General features: G+C 45.0%; 3 protein-coding genes and 2 pseudogenes across 3 annotated transcripts; all 5 read right to left on the bottom strand.

The window, feature by feature from the left end:
* Positions 1-3,326: 3,326 nt before the first annotated feature.
* Positions 3,327-4,890, bottom strand: LOC123100793 (NAC domain-containing protein 92-like). The gene is made up of 2 exons (XM_044522670.1): positions 4,777-4,890; positions 3,327-3,530 (listed from the first exon to the last, which is right to left on the bottom strand). Exons 1-2 carry the CDS (start codon positions 4,888-4,890, stop codon positions 3,327-3,329), a joined length of 318 nt encoding a protein of 105 aa, XP_044378605.1.
* A 1,257-nt stretch (positions 4,891-6,147) lies between these two features.
* On the bottom strand, positions 6,148-7,710 carry LOC123100792 (NAC domain-containing protein 92-like). The gene is made up of 2 exons (XM_044522669.1): positions 7,597-7,710; positions 6,148-6,351 (listed from the first exon to the last, which is right to left on the bottom strand). Exons 1-2 carry the CDS (start codon positions 7,708-7,710, stop codon positions 6,148-6,150), a joined length of 318 nt encoding a protein of 105 aa, XP_044378604.1.
* Positions 7,711-8,967: 1,257 nt separating this feature from the next.
* LOC123100791 (NAC domain-containing protein 92-like) lies at positions 8,968-10,531 on the bottom strand. Its single transcript, XM_044522668.1, has 2 exons — positions 10,418-10,531; positions 8,968-9,171 (listed from the first exon to the last, which is right to left on the bottom strand). Exons 1-2 carry the CDS (start codon positions 10,529-10,531, stop codon positions 8,968-8,970), a joined length of 318 nt encoding a protein of 105 aa, XP_044378603.1.
* A 583-nt stretch (positions 10,532-11,114) lies between these two features.
* LOC123097233 (NAC domain-containing protein 92-like) lies at positions 11,115-12,019 on the bottom strand (annotated as a pseudogene).
* Positions 12,020-12,339: 320 nt separating this feature from the next.
* LOC123097232 (NAC domain-containing protein 79-like) lies at positions 12,340-13,407 on the bottom strand (annotated as a pseudogene).
* Between the last annotated feature and the right edge of the window lie 3,122 nt (positions 13,408-16,529).

Here is a 16,529-nt window from a genome sequence, read left to right as displayed (position 1 = left end):
ACCACTGGATCTAAGGAGGGGATCCCTCACGCAGATCTTCTCATGGTCACCGAAATCAGCAGTGATGTCCCTGCTGCCGCATTGGTCATCCATGCCATCACAGCCATCAGAGATGAAGAAGCCGAATCCGAAAAAATCCGATCCTAGCCGGCATCTACGAGGACACGACTACCCCAGAAAAACCATGGAGCCTCCCAGCTACAGCACACCATTGTACAGCCGGCGGCAGCCGAAGCCCCTGGCAAACATTGTCGTGTCGATCCCTATATGACAAGGCATTACCCAACCACGCCGAAGGCAGGGACCATGTCCACGTGGATGGACGTTGACATTGGAATAGGCCTAGCCCGGGAAGAGCCGTGGGAAGGAGGCCCAGCCAGGACGGCGGCGGCGGCATGAGCCTTGCACGGATATCGAGATCCAATAGAGAGAGGAATGTGGAGGAGCAGATGGACGTGCTGGAGAGTGCTTGTTGCCGCCGACCATTGCGAGGGGCTTTCCTCCGGCGTCCCTGGCTAGCGGCGGCGAGAGCAAGAGGAAAGCTAGAACGGTGTTGGCAGCTCTGCCGCCCAAGTCGGTCGTAGGACAACGCGGCGGCTTTCCGCGTCTGGATGGTAGTTGATCTGAATGCGTGTGTGTTCGTAGGGATGAGTGTATGCTCTTATATATGCACGCCTATGTATGTACTGTGTTCAGTATACATTTGGTCTAATTATTTTTTAAAGATGAGCTTTGGAACGAAGGCTCAAGAAGAGCCCGGCTTTGAATTAACAAAGCCATCAACCGGCCAAGAGTACAGAGATTACAACCACGAACCACACAAAGAAAAGGAAAAAGATACAAAGGCGCTGGGAGACAACTCACATAGCACACAACCCGCTAGATACCAGATCAACATGAAGCTAATAGCTAGGAGATGCTAGGGACCTCTTGCACACACGCCACCAAGGGGAAGGCAACTGCCGGCTCAGGGCAAGGAAACGACGACGATGAGAGGCATGCCATTGCCAGAACACCAGGGACTTGTGGAGAACACAATCAGACAGTTCCATCGTCAAAGAAGGCCCCTGCCTCCTCTCCTGGCTCGAAAGGCGCCACACCGTTGAGAGATGGACTAGTTCACCCTAGAACCTGCCTGAATGGCACCCAAGGCAGCCACAGGAGCAGAACCAGGTGTTCCTCACTTGTCGACGGCGACTCACCTAGAGCCAAGCAGCCCCAAAACCGAAGATCGGGCGAGAAAGAGGGTGAGCTGCCATGATGAAGGGCAACAGCAAGGGCCAAGACCAAAACTCAGAAGCTCTGGCACCCTCGGCGAGCTGGAGAGGGAACCACCGGAGGAGGGGAACCCTATCCCCTCCCTTCCTGGAGATCCACGGCACCGGAGGCCCTCACAACAGTCGCACAAAGAGCACCACCATAACTGAACCCCGCACCAGGGAAGGCATGGCTGCTGCTGGAGACTTGCTGCCGCCGCCGCCACACACCAAACCGCACCACACCAAAGCCCACCGCCGCACTTGTTCCCAAAAACAACGTCTTCAAGAAGATTACGGCACCTGGGGCGTCGCCGCTGTCCAACAAAGTTTTGGTTTTCACCCGGGAAGCAAGGGGGCATGGGATGGGGAGGACAGGACCTGACCGGTGCCTCCAAGGAGGTGAGCGGCGCCCGCGGGCGTCGCCGCCGTCGCGCCAGCAAGGCTGGCTAGGGGTTTCCCCCGGTCCTGGAACCCCACCATCCGCTCCCACCCACCGAAACCAGCCCCCCATGTCGTAGCAGACCGGATCTGAAGGGGGCGAAGCACGCCGCTGGAGAGTTGGTGTGGAGGCGGCTAGATCTGACACCGCTAAAGCCGGAGCCGTCGCCGCGCCCAGATCCGCATCCTCCGGAGGTCTCACCGTCCTCACGGTCAAGACCGCAGGCCCACGCCCGCGCCACCAGAAGCCGAAGGGCTGGAGGCGCCACACCAATCGGGGCCGCCGCCCCAGATCCCGCAGCCCCCCGCGAGTGAGGCGAGGCAGCGAGGACCCCGCCGCCACCATCATCAGCAGCACACCAAGCTTGCCCGGCGGCTGCCTCCGATGGCGGCAATGGGAGATCGAGGAGGGGGGAGGTGCGGCGGCGTGATTAGGTTTCGCCCCTCGTGTCGCCCGAGCGGGCCGACGCGAGGGAGGGGAGGGGCGTGTGTCCAAGATGAGCTTTATTACTCTTGTCTTCTACGCCAGTAGCTCAAAGGTTCCATAAAGAGTCGACTTGTTGATGCCATTTTACCATTTATTTTTAATAAATTTGGTTGTGCACACTGTGCATCTTATGATAAAGAGGTTTGTCCTTTTATTATGTAAAAACTATGACAAGTATTCAATTAAACTTATGTGATCCAGGTCAAAGTGTATGTGTAGAAAATTAAATGCACATGCAAGAGCACTCGACGTGATACTAGTTGTGATCCATATTACATAATTCGAAATGGGATTGCTAAATGTGAGTTGACTAAGACTTAACCAAGTCTCGGTCGATGCTATATTCATGGGATTTTATGTCAACATCCGTGCAAAATTATCTTTTTAGTTTTTCTTCTTCTTTCTTACATGTTATGTTACTTGACTTAGACTTGATTAAGTCTCAGTCAACTGAGATCCAGCCACACCCAATTTAAAAAGATCGGCTCGATGACATGTACACAATATATGATCGCTAGGAAAACTTCATTAAGATTTATACACAAAGCATGGTCATATAAAGCTAAAACCAATCTCATTTTTTCGTGAAAAAACTACAACTCAACTGACGGTGTCTTGGACTAGGGGCTACTTACCTATACGCCCCACAGTTCAAGGGCCAAGCTTACGGCCCGCCGATATCCACAAGGAAAGACTCCAGAAGCTACGAACCCTGGCGTGACCAAGACAAACACCGCCGAAGACTAGGTGTATACTTCAAGGACTACTCTAATAACTGGTGTGTTTATTCCTGGATTGGCCACGACCATCTATAACCCTAGGTAACACCGGTGGCTATATAAGCCAAGGGGTTTTGTCCATAGAGGCACTATTACTTGCCTTAGGGTTTAAAACACAACGTACGATCTTGAGGTAGATCATCTTGTACTTGATACTCTAGCATATCAATACAATCAAAGAAGGACGTAGGATTTTACCTCTTCGAGAGGGCTCGAACGTGGGTAAACATCATCTCCATTCTTCATGCCGATGAGACTTTAGGTCGGCGGTAGAATGATCTCCTTGTCCTTTCCGGTAGCCTTCCAATAGCCAGAGTTCATGGCCCGGTTAGTCTGTATCCCGGTGGGGTACTTGAGGTCTTTCTAGGAGAAGAAGTATCGCTCCTTCTCCCCCATGTTTACCTCATTTGGGATATTCCATAGATCGTACTTTTTCATATCCTCCTCCCTTACCATCGTCGTGTCGAAGGCTTTCTTCTGAACCTTGGGGACCAGGTAGAAGATGATGATCTCCATGTTCGTCGGGTGAAACCCGAACCCTGGTGGCAGATTCAGTTGTTGTTTTTTCTGCTAAACTTGAAGGTGGCTTGCCATGGCGAAGGCTCTTTGGGAAATGTGTGCTACGGTGGAACAGATGTTGGGGCAACGATAGAGATGTGTCTATCTATGGAAGGAATTCAATGATATATAGAGATATAGGAGGAAGATGCTTAAATAGGACTGAATGCATGTACTGGCAAGATACATTCTAGAGAAGCTTTGACGTTGTCCGGGCTATGTTTAATTTCAATTTATTGGCAGTGGATGGATGTATGCGTGCTAGCTAGATAGATAGACATGCCTCCCTATCCTCTACAACTGTATGATGCTTGCCTTGTTGTGGGGGGTCATGTCCAGGTGGTGAAAAATGTCACGTGTTTAAAAAAAATGTAAGTGCCATTTTAAAAAGTGTTAATACAGTTTAAGAAAGGTTCACCCAATTTCAAAAATGTTTCATAATGAAAAAAATGTATGTTACATTTTAAAAAATGTTCACTAGTCCAAAACTGTTTTTGTGACATTTTAAAAAAATTGGATGCAATGTGAAACAAAATGTTTGTCTAATGTGAAAATATGTACACATAAATTGGGAGCGTTACACTACCCATCATGGATGATCCGGCACCGATGGGACGCATCTGGTACACATAAGTTGTAGGCAGCAGCGGCAGTGGCGCTAGTGACAACAACACGTCGTAGTCCATGAGAGGAGCCAATGTACTGGATTCGACGAAGCCCCGATGCCGCTCTGCCCCAATGGACGAAAGACTGGGCGGGGCATATGAAGGCATCACCACCTTCTTCAGTTATGTGCTCTTATGGAAAATTCTGCAGACAACATACTCCTCCTACCAATATACATAAACTAAATTAGTTAAAATCAATAATTGTCAGTAGGTAGATATGTATGTACAAGAGAATTCATCAGTCATGAGTACTACTAGTCAAGGACTAAAATTACCTTGGAAGACACATTATTGGTGGCGGCTTCGACGATGTTGGTGGGCAAGTTGGGTGTCGGCTGCTTGTCGATCTCGATTATGTACTCATGCATCATCCAGTTTGTCTTCCTCCCCCTAGGGGCCCTGCCCTTGTAGAAGATCAGTAACTTCTTCATGCCGATGAGACTTTAGGTCGGTGGTAGAATGATCTCCTTGTCCTTTCCGGTAGCCTTACAATAGCCACCGTTCATGGCCCGGTTAGTCTGTATCCCGGTGGGGTACTTGAGGTCTTTCTAGGAGAAGGAGTATCGCTCCTTCTCCCCCATGTTTACCTCATTTGGGAGATTCCATAGCTCGTATTTTTTCATATCCACCTCCCTTACCATCGTCGTGTCGAAGGCTTTCTTCAGAACCTTGGGGACCAGGTAGAAGATGATGATCTCCATGTTCGTCGGGTGAAACCCGAACCCTGGTGGCAGATTCAGTTGTTGTTTTTTCTGCTAAACTTGAAGGTGGCTTGCCATGGCGAAGGCTCTTTGGAAAATGTGTGCTGGGGTGGAACAAATGTTGGAGGCAATGATACAGATGTTTCTATCTAAGGAAGGAATTCAATGATATATACAGATATAGGACGGAGATGCTTAAATAGGACCGAATGCATGTACTGGCAAGATACTTTTCAGAGAAGCTTTGACATTGTCCGGGCTTCGTTTAATTTGTTTTTATTGGCACTGGATGGATGAATGCGTGCTAGCTAGATAGATAGACATGCGTCCCTATTCTTTACAACTGTATGCTGCTTGTCTTGCTGTGGGGGCCATGTCCAGGTGGTGAAAAATGTCACGTGTTTAAAAAAATGTAAGTGCCATTTTAAAAAGTGTTTATACATTTTAAGAAAGGTTCACCCAATTTAAAAAAATGTTTCACAATTCAAAAAATGTGTGTTACAATTTAAAAATGTTCACTAGTCCAAAACTGTTTTTGTGACATTTTAAAAAATTTGGATGCAATGTGAAACAAAATGTTTGTCTAATGTGAAAATATGTACACATAAATTGGGAGCGTTACACTACCCATCATGGATGATCCGGCACCGATGGGACGCATCTGGTACACATAAGTTGTAGGCAGCAGCGGCAGTGGCGCTAGTGACAACAACACGTCGTAGTCCATGAGAGGAGCCAATGTACTGGATTCGACGAAGCCCCGATGCCGCTCTGCCCCAATGGACGAAAGACTGGGCGGGGCATATGAAGGCATCACCACCTTCTTCAGTTATGTGCTCTTATGGAAAATTCTGCAGACAACATACTCCTCCTACCAATATACATAAACTAAATTAGTTAAAATCAATAATTGTCAGTAGGTAGATATGTATGTACAAGAGAATTCATCAGTCATGAGTACTACTAGTCAAGGACTAAAATTACCTTGGAAGACACATTATTGGTGGCGGCTTCGACGATGTTGGTGCGCAAGTTGGGTGTCGGCTGCTTGTCGATCTCGATTATGTACTCATGCATCATCCAGTTTGTCTTCCTCCCCCTAGGGGCCCTGCCCTTGTAGAAGATCAGTAACTTCTTCATGCCGATGAGACTTTAGGTCGGTGGTAGAATGATCTCCTTGTCCTTTCCGGTAGCCTTACAATAGCCACCGTTCATGGCCCGGTTAGTCTGTATCCCGGTGGGGTACTTGAGGTCTTTCTAGGAGAAGGAGTATCGCTCCTTCTCCCCCATGTTTACCTCATTTGGGAGATTCCATAGCTCGTATTTTTTCATATCCACCTCCCTTACCATCGTCGTGTCGAAGGCTTTCTTCAGAACCTTGGGGACCAGGTAGAAGATGATGATCTCCATGTTCGTCGGGTGAAACCCGAACCCTGGTGGCAGATTCAGTTGTTGTTTTTTCTGCTAAACTTGAAGGTGGCTTGCCATGGCGAAGGCTCTTTGGAAAATGTGTGCTGGGGTGGAACAAATGTTGGAGGCAATGATACAGATGTTTCTATCTAAGGAAGGAATTCAATGATATATACAGATATAGGACGGAGATGCTTAAATAGGACCGAATGCATGTACTGGCAAGATACTTTCCAGAGAAGCTTTGACATTGTCCGGGCTTCGTTTAATTTGTTTTTATTGGCACTGGATGGATGAATGCGTTCTAGCTAGATAGATAGACATGCGTCCCTATTCTTTACAACTGTATGCTGCTTGTCTTGCTGTGGGGGCCATGTCCAGGTGGTGAAAAATGTCACGTGTTTAAAAAAATGTAAGTGCCATTTTAAAAAGTGTTTATACATTTTAAGAAAGGTTCACCCAATTTAAAAAAATGTTTCACAATTCAAAAAATGTGTGTTACAATTTAAAAATGTTCACTAGTCCAAAACTGTTTTTGTGACATTTTAAAAAATTTGGATGCAATGTGAAACAAAATGTTTGTCTAATGTGAAAATATGTACACATAAATTGGGAGCGTTACACTACCCATCATGGATGATCCGGCACCGATGGGACGCATCTGGTACACATAAGTTGTAGGCAGCAGCGGCAGTGGCGCTAGTGACAACAACACGTCGTAGTCCATGAGAGGAGCCAATGTACTGGATTCGACGAAGCCCCGATGCCGCTCTGCCCCAATGGACGAAAGACTGGGCGGGGCATATGAAGGCATCACCACCTTCTTCAGTTATGTGCTCTTATGGAAAATTCTGCAGACAACATACTCCTCCTACTAATATACATAAACTAAATTAGTTAAAATCAATAATTGTCAGTAGGTAGATATGTATGTACAAGAGAATTCATCAGTCATGAGTACTACTAGTCAAGGACTAAAATTACCTTGGAAGACACATTATTGGTGGCGGCTTCGACGATGTTGGTGGGCAAGTTGGGTGTCGGCTGCTTGTCGATCTCGATTATGTACTCATGCATCATCCAGTTTGTCTTCCTCCCCCTAGGGGCCCTGCCCTTGTAGAAGATCAGTAACTTCTTCATGCCGATGAGACTTTAGGTCGGTGGTAGAATGATCTCCTTGTCCTTTCCGGTAGCCTTACAATAGCCACCATTCATGGCCCGGTTAGTCTGTATCCCGGTGGGGTACTTGAGGTCTTTCTAGGAGAAGGAGTATCGCTCCTTCTCCCCCATGTTTACCTCATTTGGGAGATTCCATAGCTCGTATTTTTTCATATCCACCTCCCTTACCATCGTCGTGTCGAAGGCTTTCTTCAGAACCTTGGGGACCAGGTAGAAGATGATGATCTCCATGTTCGTCGGGTGAAACCCGAACCCTGGTGGCAGATTCAGTTGTTGTTTTTTCTGCTAAACTTGAAGGTGGCTTGCCATGGCGAAGGCTCTTTGGAAAATGTGTGCTGGGGTGGAACAAATGTTGGAGGCAATGATACAGATGTTTCTATCTAAGGAAGGAATTCAATGATATATACAGATATAGGACGGAGATGCTTAAATAGGACCGAATGCATGTACTGGCAAGATACTTTCCAGAGAAGCTTTGACATTGTCCGGGCTTCGTTTAATTTGTTTTTATTGGCACTGGATGGATGAATGCGTGCTAGCTAGATAGATAGACATGCGTCCCTATTCTTTACAACTGTATGCTGCTTGTCTTGCTGTGGGGGCCATGTCCAGGTGGTGAAAAATGTCACGTGTTTAAAAAAATGTAAGTGCCATTTTAAAAAGTGTTTATACATTTTAAGAAAGGTTCACCCAATTTAAAAAAATGTTTCACAATTCAAAAAATGTGTGTTACAATTTAAAAATGTTCACTAGTCCAAAACTGTTTTTGTGACATTTTAAAAAATTTGGATGCAATGTGAAACAAAATGTTTGTCTAATGTGAAAATATGTACACATAAATTGGGAGCGTTACACTACCCATCATGGATGATCCGGCACCGATGGGACGCATCTGGTACACATAAGTTGTAGGCAGCAGCGGCAGTGGCGCTAGTGACAACAACACGTCGTAGTCCATGAGAGGAGCCAATGTACTGGATTCGACGAAGCCCCGATGCCGCTCTGCCCCAATGGACGAAAGACTGGGCGGGGCATATGAAGGCATCACCACCTTCTTCAGTTATGTGCTCTTATGGAAAATTCTGCAGACAACATACTCCTCCTACCAATATACATAAACTAAATTAGTTAAAATCAATAATTGTCAGTAGGTAGATATGTATGTACAAGAGAATTCATCAGTCATGAGTACTACTAGTCAAGGACTAAAATTACCTTGGAAGACACATTATTGGTGGCGGCTTCGACGATGTTGGTGCGCAAGTTGGGTGTCGGCTGCTTGTCGATCTCGATTATGTACTCATGCATCATCCAGTTTGTCTTCCTCCCCCTAGGGGCCCTGCCCTTGTAGAAGATCAGTAACTTCTTCATGCCGATGAGACTTTAGGTCGGCGGTAGAATGATCTCCTTGTCCTTTCCGGTAGCCTTCCAATAGCCAGAGTTCATGGCCCGGTTAGTCTGTATCCCGGTGGGGTACTTGAGGTCTTTCTAGGAGAAGGAGTATCGCTCCTTCTCCCCCATGTTTACCTCATTTGGGAGATTCCATAGATCGTACTTTTTCATATCCTCCTCCCTTACCATCGTCGTGTCGAAGGCTTTCTTCTGAACCTTGGGGACCAGGTAGAAGATGATGATCTCCATGTTCGTCGGGTGAAACCCGAACCCTGGTGGCAGATTCAGTTGTTGTTTTTTCTGCTAAACTTGAAGGTGGCTTGCCATGGCGAAGGCTCTTTGGGAAATGTGTGCTACGGTGGAACAGATGTTGGGGCAACGATAGAGATGTGTCTATCTATGGAAGGAATTCAATGATATATAGAGATATAGGAGGAAGATGCTTAAATAGGACCGAATGCATGTACTGGCAAGATACATTCTAGAGAAGCTTTGACGTTGTCCGGGCTATGTTTAATTTCAATTTATTGGCAGTGGATGGATGTATGCGTGCTAGCTAGATAGATAGACATGCCTCCCTATCCTCTACAACTGTATGATGCTTGCCTTGTTGTGGGGGGTCATGTCCAGGTGGTGAAAAATGTCACGTGTTTAAAAAAAATGTAAGTGCCATTTTAAAAAGTGTTAATACAGTTTAAGAAAGGTTCACCCAATTTCAAAAATGTTTCATAATGAAAAAAATGTATGTTACATTTTAAAAAATGTTCACTAGTCCAAAACTGTTTTTGTGACATTTTAAAAAAATTGGATGCAATGTGAAACAAAATGTTTGTCTAATGTGAAAATATGTACACATAAATTGGGAGCGTTACACTACCCATCATGGATGATCCGGCACCGATGGGACGCATCTGGTACACATAAGTTGTAGGCAGCAGCGGCAGTGGCGCTAGTGACAACAACACGTCGTAGTCCATGAGAGGAGCCAATGTACTGGATTCGACGAAGCCCCGATGCCGCTCTGCCCCAATGGACGAAAGACTGGGCGGGGCATATGAAGGCATCACCACCTTCTTCAGTTATGTGCTCTTATGGAAAATTCTGCAGACAACATACTCCTCCTACCAATATACATAAACTAAATTAGTTAAAATCAATAATTGTCAGTAGGTAGATATGTATGTACAAGAGAATTCATCAGTCATGAGTACTACTAGTCAAGGACTAAAATTACCTTGGAAGACACATTATTGGTGGCGGCTTCGACGATGTTGGTGGGCAAGTTGGGTGTCGGCTGCTTGTCGATCTCGATTATGTACTCATGCATCATCCAGTTTGTCTTCCTCCCCCTAGGGGCCCTGCCCTTGTAGAAGATCAGTAACTTCTTCATGCCGATGAGACTTTAGGTCGGTGGTAGAATGATATCCTTGTCCTTTCCGGTAGCCTTACAATAGCCACCGTTCATGGCCCGGTTAGTCTGTATCCCGGTGGGGTACTTGAGGTCTTTCTAGGAGAAGGAGTATCGCTCCTTCTCCCCCATGTTTACCTCATTTGGGAGATTCCATAGCTCGTATTTTTTCATATCCACCTCCCTTACCATCGTCGTGTCGAAGGCTTTCTTCAGAACCTTGGGGACCAGGTAGAAGATGATGATCTCCATGTTCGTCGGGTGAAACCCGAACCCTGGTGGCAGATTCAGTTGTTGTCTTTTCTGCTAAACTTGAAGGTGGCTTGCCATGGCGAAGGCTCTTTGGAAAATGTGTGCTGGGGTGGAACAAATGTTGGAGGCAATGATACAGATGTTTCTATCTAAGGAAGGAATTCAATGATATATACAGATATAGGACGGAGATGCTTAAATAGGACCGAATGCATGTAGTGGCAAGATACTTTTCAGAGAAGCTTTGACATTGTCCGGGCTTCGTTTAATTTGTTTTTATTGGCACTGGATGGATGAATGCGTGCTAGCTAGATAGATAGACATGCGTCCCTATTCTTTACAACTGTATGCTGCTTGTCTTGCTGTGGGGGCCATGTCCAGGTGGTGAAAAATGTCACGTGTTTAAAAAAATGTAAGTGCCATTTTAAAAAGTGTTTATACATTTTAAGAAAGGTTCACCCAATTTAAAAAAATGTTTCACAATTCAAAAAATGTGTGTTACAATTTAAAAATGTTCACTAGTCCAAAACTGTTTTTGTGACATTTTAAAAAATTTGGATGCAATGTGAAACAAAATGTTTGTCTAATGTGAAAATATGTACACATAAATTGGGAGCGTTACACTACCCATCATGGATGATCCGGCACCGATGGGACGCATCTGGTACACATAAGTTGTAGGCAGCAGCGGCAGTGGCGCTAGTGACAACAACACGTCGTAGTCCATGAGAGGAGCCAATGTACTGGATTCGACGAAGCCCCGATGCCGCTCTGCCCCAATGGACGAAAGACTGGGCGGGGCATATGAAGGCATCACCACCTTCTTCAGTTATGTGCTCTTATGGAAAATTCTGCAGACAACATACTCCTCCTACCAATATAAATAAACTAAATTAGTTAAAATCAATAATTGTCAGTAGGTAGATATGTATGTACAAGAGAATTCATCAGTCATGAGTACTACTAGTCAAGGACTAAAATTACCTTGGAAGACACATTATTGGTGGCGGCTTCGACAATGTTGGTGGGCAAGTTGGGTGTCGGCTGCTTGTCGATCTCGATTATGTACTCATGCATCATCCAGTTTGTCTTCCTCCCCCTAGGGGCCCTGCCCTTGTAGAAGATCAGTGTCTTCTTCATGCCGATGAGACTTTAGGTCGGCGGAAGAATGATCTCCTTGTCCTTTCCGGTAGCCTTCCAATACCCAGCGTTCTTGCCCCGGTTAGTTTGTATCCCGGTGGGGTACTTGAGGTCTTTCTAGGAGAAGAAGTATCTCTCCTTCTCCCCCATGTTTACCTCATTTGGGAGATTCCATAGCTCGTATTTTTTCATATCCACCTCCCTTACCATTGTCGTGTCAAAGGCTTTCTTCAGAACCTTGGGGACCAGGTAGAAGATGATGATCTCCATGTTCGTCAGGTGAAACCCGAACCCTGGTGGAAGATTCAGTTGTTCTTTTTTCTGCTGAACTTGAAGGTGGCTTGCCATGGCGAAGGCTCTTTGGAAAATTTGTGCTAGGGTGGAACAAATGTTGGGGGCAATGATACAGAAGTTTCTATCTATGGAAGGAATTTCCATGATATATACAGATATAGGAGGAGATGCTTAAATAGGACCGAATGCATGTACTGGTAAGATACTTTCCATATAAGCTTTGACGTTGTCCGGGCTGCATTTAATTTATTTTTATTGGCACTGGATGGATGAATGAATGCGTGCTAGCTAGATAGATAGACAAGCCTCCCTATCCTTTACAATTGTACGCTGATTGTATTGCTGTGGGGGCCATATCCAGGTGGTGAAAAATGTCACGTCTATAAAAAAATGTAAGTGCCATTTTAAGAAGTGTTTATAGAGTTTAAGAAAGGTTCGCGTCATTTAAAAAATAGTTCATATATTTTAAAAATGTTCACTAGTACAAAAATGTATTTGTGACCTTTTAAAAAATTTGGATGCAATGTAAAGCAAAATGTTTGTCTTATGTAAAAATATGTATACATAAGTTGGGAGCGCCACACTGCCCATCATGAATGATCCGGCCCCGATGGCAAGCATCTAGTACACAGAAGTTCCAGGCAGCGGCGGTGGTGGCGTCAGTGACAACAACACGTCATAGTCCATGAGAGGAGCCAATGTACTGGATTCGAGGAAGCCCCGAAACTGCTCTGCCCCAATGAACATAAGACTGGGCGGGGCATAGCATCACCACCTTCTTCAGTCCTGTGCTCTTATGGAAAATTCTGCAGACCACATACTCCTCCTACCAACATACACAAACCAAAATTGTTAAGATCAATAATTGTCACTATCTAGATATGTATGTACAAGAGAATTAATCAGTCATGAGTACTACTAGTCAAGGACTAAAAATACCTTGGAAGACACATTAATGGTGGTGGCTTCGACTATGTTGGTGGGCAAGTTGGGTGTCGGCTGCTTGTCGATCTCGATTCTGTACTCATGCATGATCCAGTTTGTCTTCCTCCCCCTAGGGGCCCAACCCTTGTAGAACACCAGTGTCTTCTTCATGCCGATGAGACTTTTGGTCGGCGGTATAATGATCTCCTTGTCCTTTGGGTAGCCTTCCAATAGCCAGCATTCATGGCCCGGTTGGTCCGTATCCCGGTGGGGTACTTGAGGTCCTTATAGGAGAAGAAGTATCGCTCCTTCTCCCCGATGTTTACTTCATTTGGGAGATTCCATAGGTCGTATTTTTTCATATCCACCTCCCTTACTATCGTCGTCTCGAAGGCTTTCATTGGAACCTTGGGGACCAGGTAGAAGATGATGATCTCCATGTTTGTCGAGTGAAACCTGAACCCTGGCGGAAAATTCAGCTGTTGTTTCTGCATCTGAACTTGAAGGTGGCTTGCCATGATGAAGGCTCTTTGGCAAATGTGTGCTGGTTTGGAACAAATGTTGGGGGCAATGATAGATATGTGTCTATCTATGGAAGGAATTCAATGATATATAGAGGTATAGGAGGGAGATGCTTAAATAGGACCGAATGCATGTACTGGCAAGATACATTCTAGAGAAGCTTTGACGTTGTCTGGGCTTTGTTTAATTTGTTATTATTGGCAGTGGATGGATGTATGCGAGCTAGCTAGATATATAGACATACCTCCCTATCCTTTACAACTGTCTGCCGCTTGTCTTGCTGTGGGTGCCATGTCCAGGTGGTGAAAAATGTCACGTGTTTAAAAAATTATAAGTGCCACTTTAAACAGTTTTTGTACAATTTACAAAAGGTTCATGCAATTTAAAAAATGTTTCATACATTCAAAAAATGTATGTTACATTTTAAAAAAAGTTCAGTAGTCCAAAATGTTTTTGTGATATTTTAAAAAAAATTGGATGAAACGTAAAACAAAATGTTTGTCTAATGTAAAAATATGTACACAGAAGTTTGGAGCGCCACACTACCTATCATGGATGATTCTGCCCCGATGGCAAGCATCTGGTACACAGAAGTTGCAGGCAGCAGCGGCGGTGGCGCTAGTGACAATAACACGTCGTAGTCCATGAGAGGAGTCAATGTACCGGATTCGAGGAAGTCCCGATGCCGCTCTGCCCCAATGGAGATAAGACTAGGCGGGGCATATGACGGCATCACCACCTTCTTCAGTCCCGTGCTCTTATGGAAAATTCTGCAGACCACATACTCCTCCTACCAACGTACATAAACTAAATTAGTGAAAATCAATAATTCTCACTAGTTAGATATGTATGTACAAGAGAATTCATCAGTCATTAGTACTACTAGTCAAGGACTAAAAATACCTTGGAAGACACATTAATGGTGGCGGCTTCGACGAAGTCGGTGGGCAAGTCGGGTGCCGACTACTTGCCGATCTCGATTCTATACTCGTACATGATCGATTTTATTTTCTCCCCCTTGCCCCCTAGGGGCCCTGCCCTTGTAGAAGACCAGTATCTTCTTCATCCTGATGAGACTGTTGGTCGGGGTAGAATGATCTCATTTTCCTTTCTGGTAGCCTTCCAATAGCCAGCGTTCATGGCCCGGTTGGTCCGTATCCCGGTGGGGGTACTTGAGGTACTTATGGGAGAAGAAGTGTTGCTCCTTCTCCCCATGTTTACCTCATTTGGGAGATTCCATAGCTCGTATTTTTTTCATATCCACCTCCTTTACCATCGTCGTGTCAAAGGATTTCTTCAACACCTTGGGGATCAGGTAGGAGATGGTGATATTCATGTCCGTCGGGTGAAACCTGAAACCCGTAGGCATATTCAGCTGTTGTTTCTACTACTGAACTTGAAGGTGGCTTGACATGGCGGAGGCTCTTCTGGAAATGTGTGCTGGCGTGGAACAAATGTTGGGGGCAACGATAGGTATGTGTCTATCTATGGAAGGAATTCAATGATATATAGAGACTAGCACAATGCCCGTGCGTTGCTACTGAACCATAAAAAGATGACGAGATACTGCTGCATTAAGATATCATCAAAATGTGATGATGTCGTACAACTATTGCATGGTTTATATAATTGAAAAGAGAGCGTAAATATAACAAAAGTCATTTTGTACCCATTGATGATTTTTAAACGGTCATTGTAGGTCATTCACGAGATTTACAGTGAGATAACATTTGAAATATTAAAATATAGGTGAATGGTCGTGAGTAATTCGAATGCACAAGATCGTGGATCTCGTAGGAGGACAACGTGTATGACCACGTTGAAATTGCAATGTGTTCACTCTCTCCCCTGCAAAAAAAATGTGTTCACTCACTTCTGTGATGCTATAGAACTGGAAGAATTGGTTGGGCGGAGAAATTAATATAAATGACATGATTTTGAACTGGAGTCGTATGCATTTATAATATGTGTTTTAATAAGTGTTATTCTCATATTAGGGTAGTAGTGTATTTGTTTATTCGGGATAGGTCTCACAAAAATAACATTCGTTTATTCTATCTTTTAGAAAGTTGCTAGTCTCACATGTGGATAGAAGTGCATTTGTGTATTTGCATGTTCCCGCATGTGAACTCACGACCAACTCCAACCTTTATAAGTTGGAAATATATGAGAGGGGGATGCTTAAATACGACCGAATGCGTGTACTGGCATTGACACTTTCCAGAGAAGCTGTGACGTTTACTGGGCTTTGTTTAATTTTTTTATATTGGCAGTGGATGGATGTATGCTAGCTAGCTAGCTAGATAAAGATACATCCCTATCCTTTACAACTGTGTGTTGCTTCTCTTGCCATGGGGGCCATGCCCAGTTGGTGAATAGTGCTAGGTTTCTCGAATCTATCCAAGCCATGTCATGGCAGATTGAACTCTTTTGGTTTCTTGTCATTCTCATTAATGTATGCATATGTACTCCTCTTGATATGCCCTACCTTGCTATTGATGCCTAGCTTTGCACTGCAAAGCAACCATGTGTTGTTTAATATGTACCCTATGTATGCATTCCACCCTATATACAAGACCTGGAGGTGAAATCTGCGAGTTTATATATTCCATCCTATGCATTAATATATTGTATATAGCCTATGTAGGATTACACGAAAACCGTGTGCCTTCTCTAGACAATGTGTGATAAGGAGAGGAGCTTCGATGGATTATTTATTATGTTGGGTACAAGGTGGTGCCTACGAGTGTCAGTAGCATTCACACCCCCCCCCCCCCCCCCCGCGTGAAAACAACACCCTTGGCTCACTTACCATCGGGCAAAAGGGGCAGGCGTGACCCGATGCTGAATTCTCGCATACATAAGAGGGACCGGTATAATTCATGCACACACACACACACACACACACACACATGCATGGATGTACACAAACGCACGTCACTGTCATGCGCCTAGAGATATACATCAGTTGCTTGGTTTTTACTCAGTTTTCGGATCGTCGTGTACCATTGTAGGTAAGTCTGTGTGCCATGATCTTCCGGCATGTTTTCTTTTACTCAAAAATCTGGCATAAGATATATGGATCTACCCACGCCTCCAGGTGTGCATGGCTTTGTGC

The sequence above is a fragment of the Triticum aestivum genome, chromosome 4D, assembly GCF_018294505.1.
Source record: "Triticum aestivum cultivar Chinese Spring chromosome 4D, IWGSC CS RefSeq v2.1, whole genome shotgun sequence".
Lineage (NCBI taxonomy): Eukaryota > Viridiplantae > Streptophyta > Magnoliopsida > Poales > Poaceae > Triticum > Triticum aestivum.
The sequence above is the reverse complement of the archived record's forward strand: the minus strand, read 5'-3'. Positions and strand labels throughout refer to the sequence as shown.

What these genes read in the sequence shown, in the direction of transcription:
- LOC123100792 (XM_044522669.1), bottom strand. Translation starts at nt 7,710, where the DNA reads ATGGAGATCATCATCTTCTACCTGGTCCCCAAGGTTCTGAAGAAAGCC. An exon ending in TATGGAATCTCCCAAATGAG is followed by an intron (nt 6,352 to 7,596) that starts GTAAACATGGGG and finishes CAAGTTTAGCAG; the next exon opens with AAAAAACAACAACTGAATCT.
- LOC123100791 (XM_044522668.1), bottom strand. Translation starts at nt 10,531, where the DNA reads ATGGAGATCATCATCTTCTACCTGGTCCCCAAGGTTCTGAAGAAAGCC. An exon ending in TATGGAATCTCCCAAATGAG is followed by an intron (nt 9,172 to 10,417) that starts GTAAACATGGGG and finishes CAAGTTTAGCAG; the next exon opens with AAAAAACAACAACTGAATCT.
- LOC123100793 (XM_044522670.1), bottom strand. Translation starts at nt 4,890, where the DNA reads ATGGAGATCATCATCTTCTACCTGGTCCCCAAGGTTCTGAAGAAAGCC. An exon ending in TATGGAATCTCCCAAATGAG is followed by an intron (nt 3,531 to 4,776) that starts GTAAACATGGGG and finishes CAAGTTTAGCAG; the next exon opens with AAAAAACAACAACTGAATCT.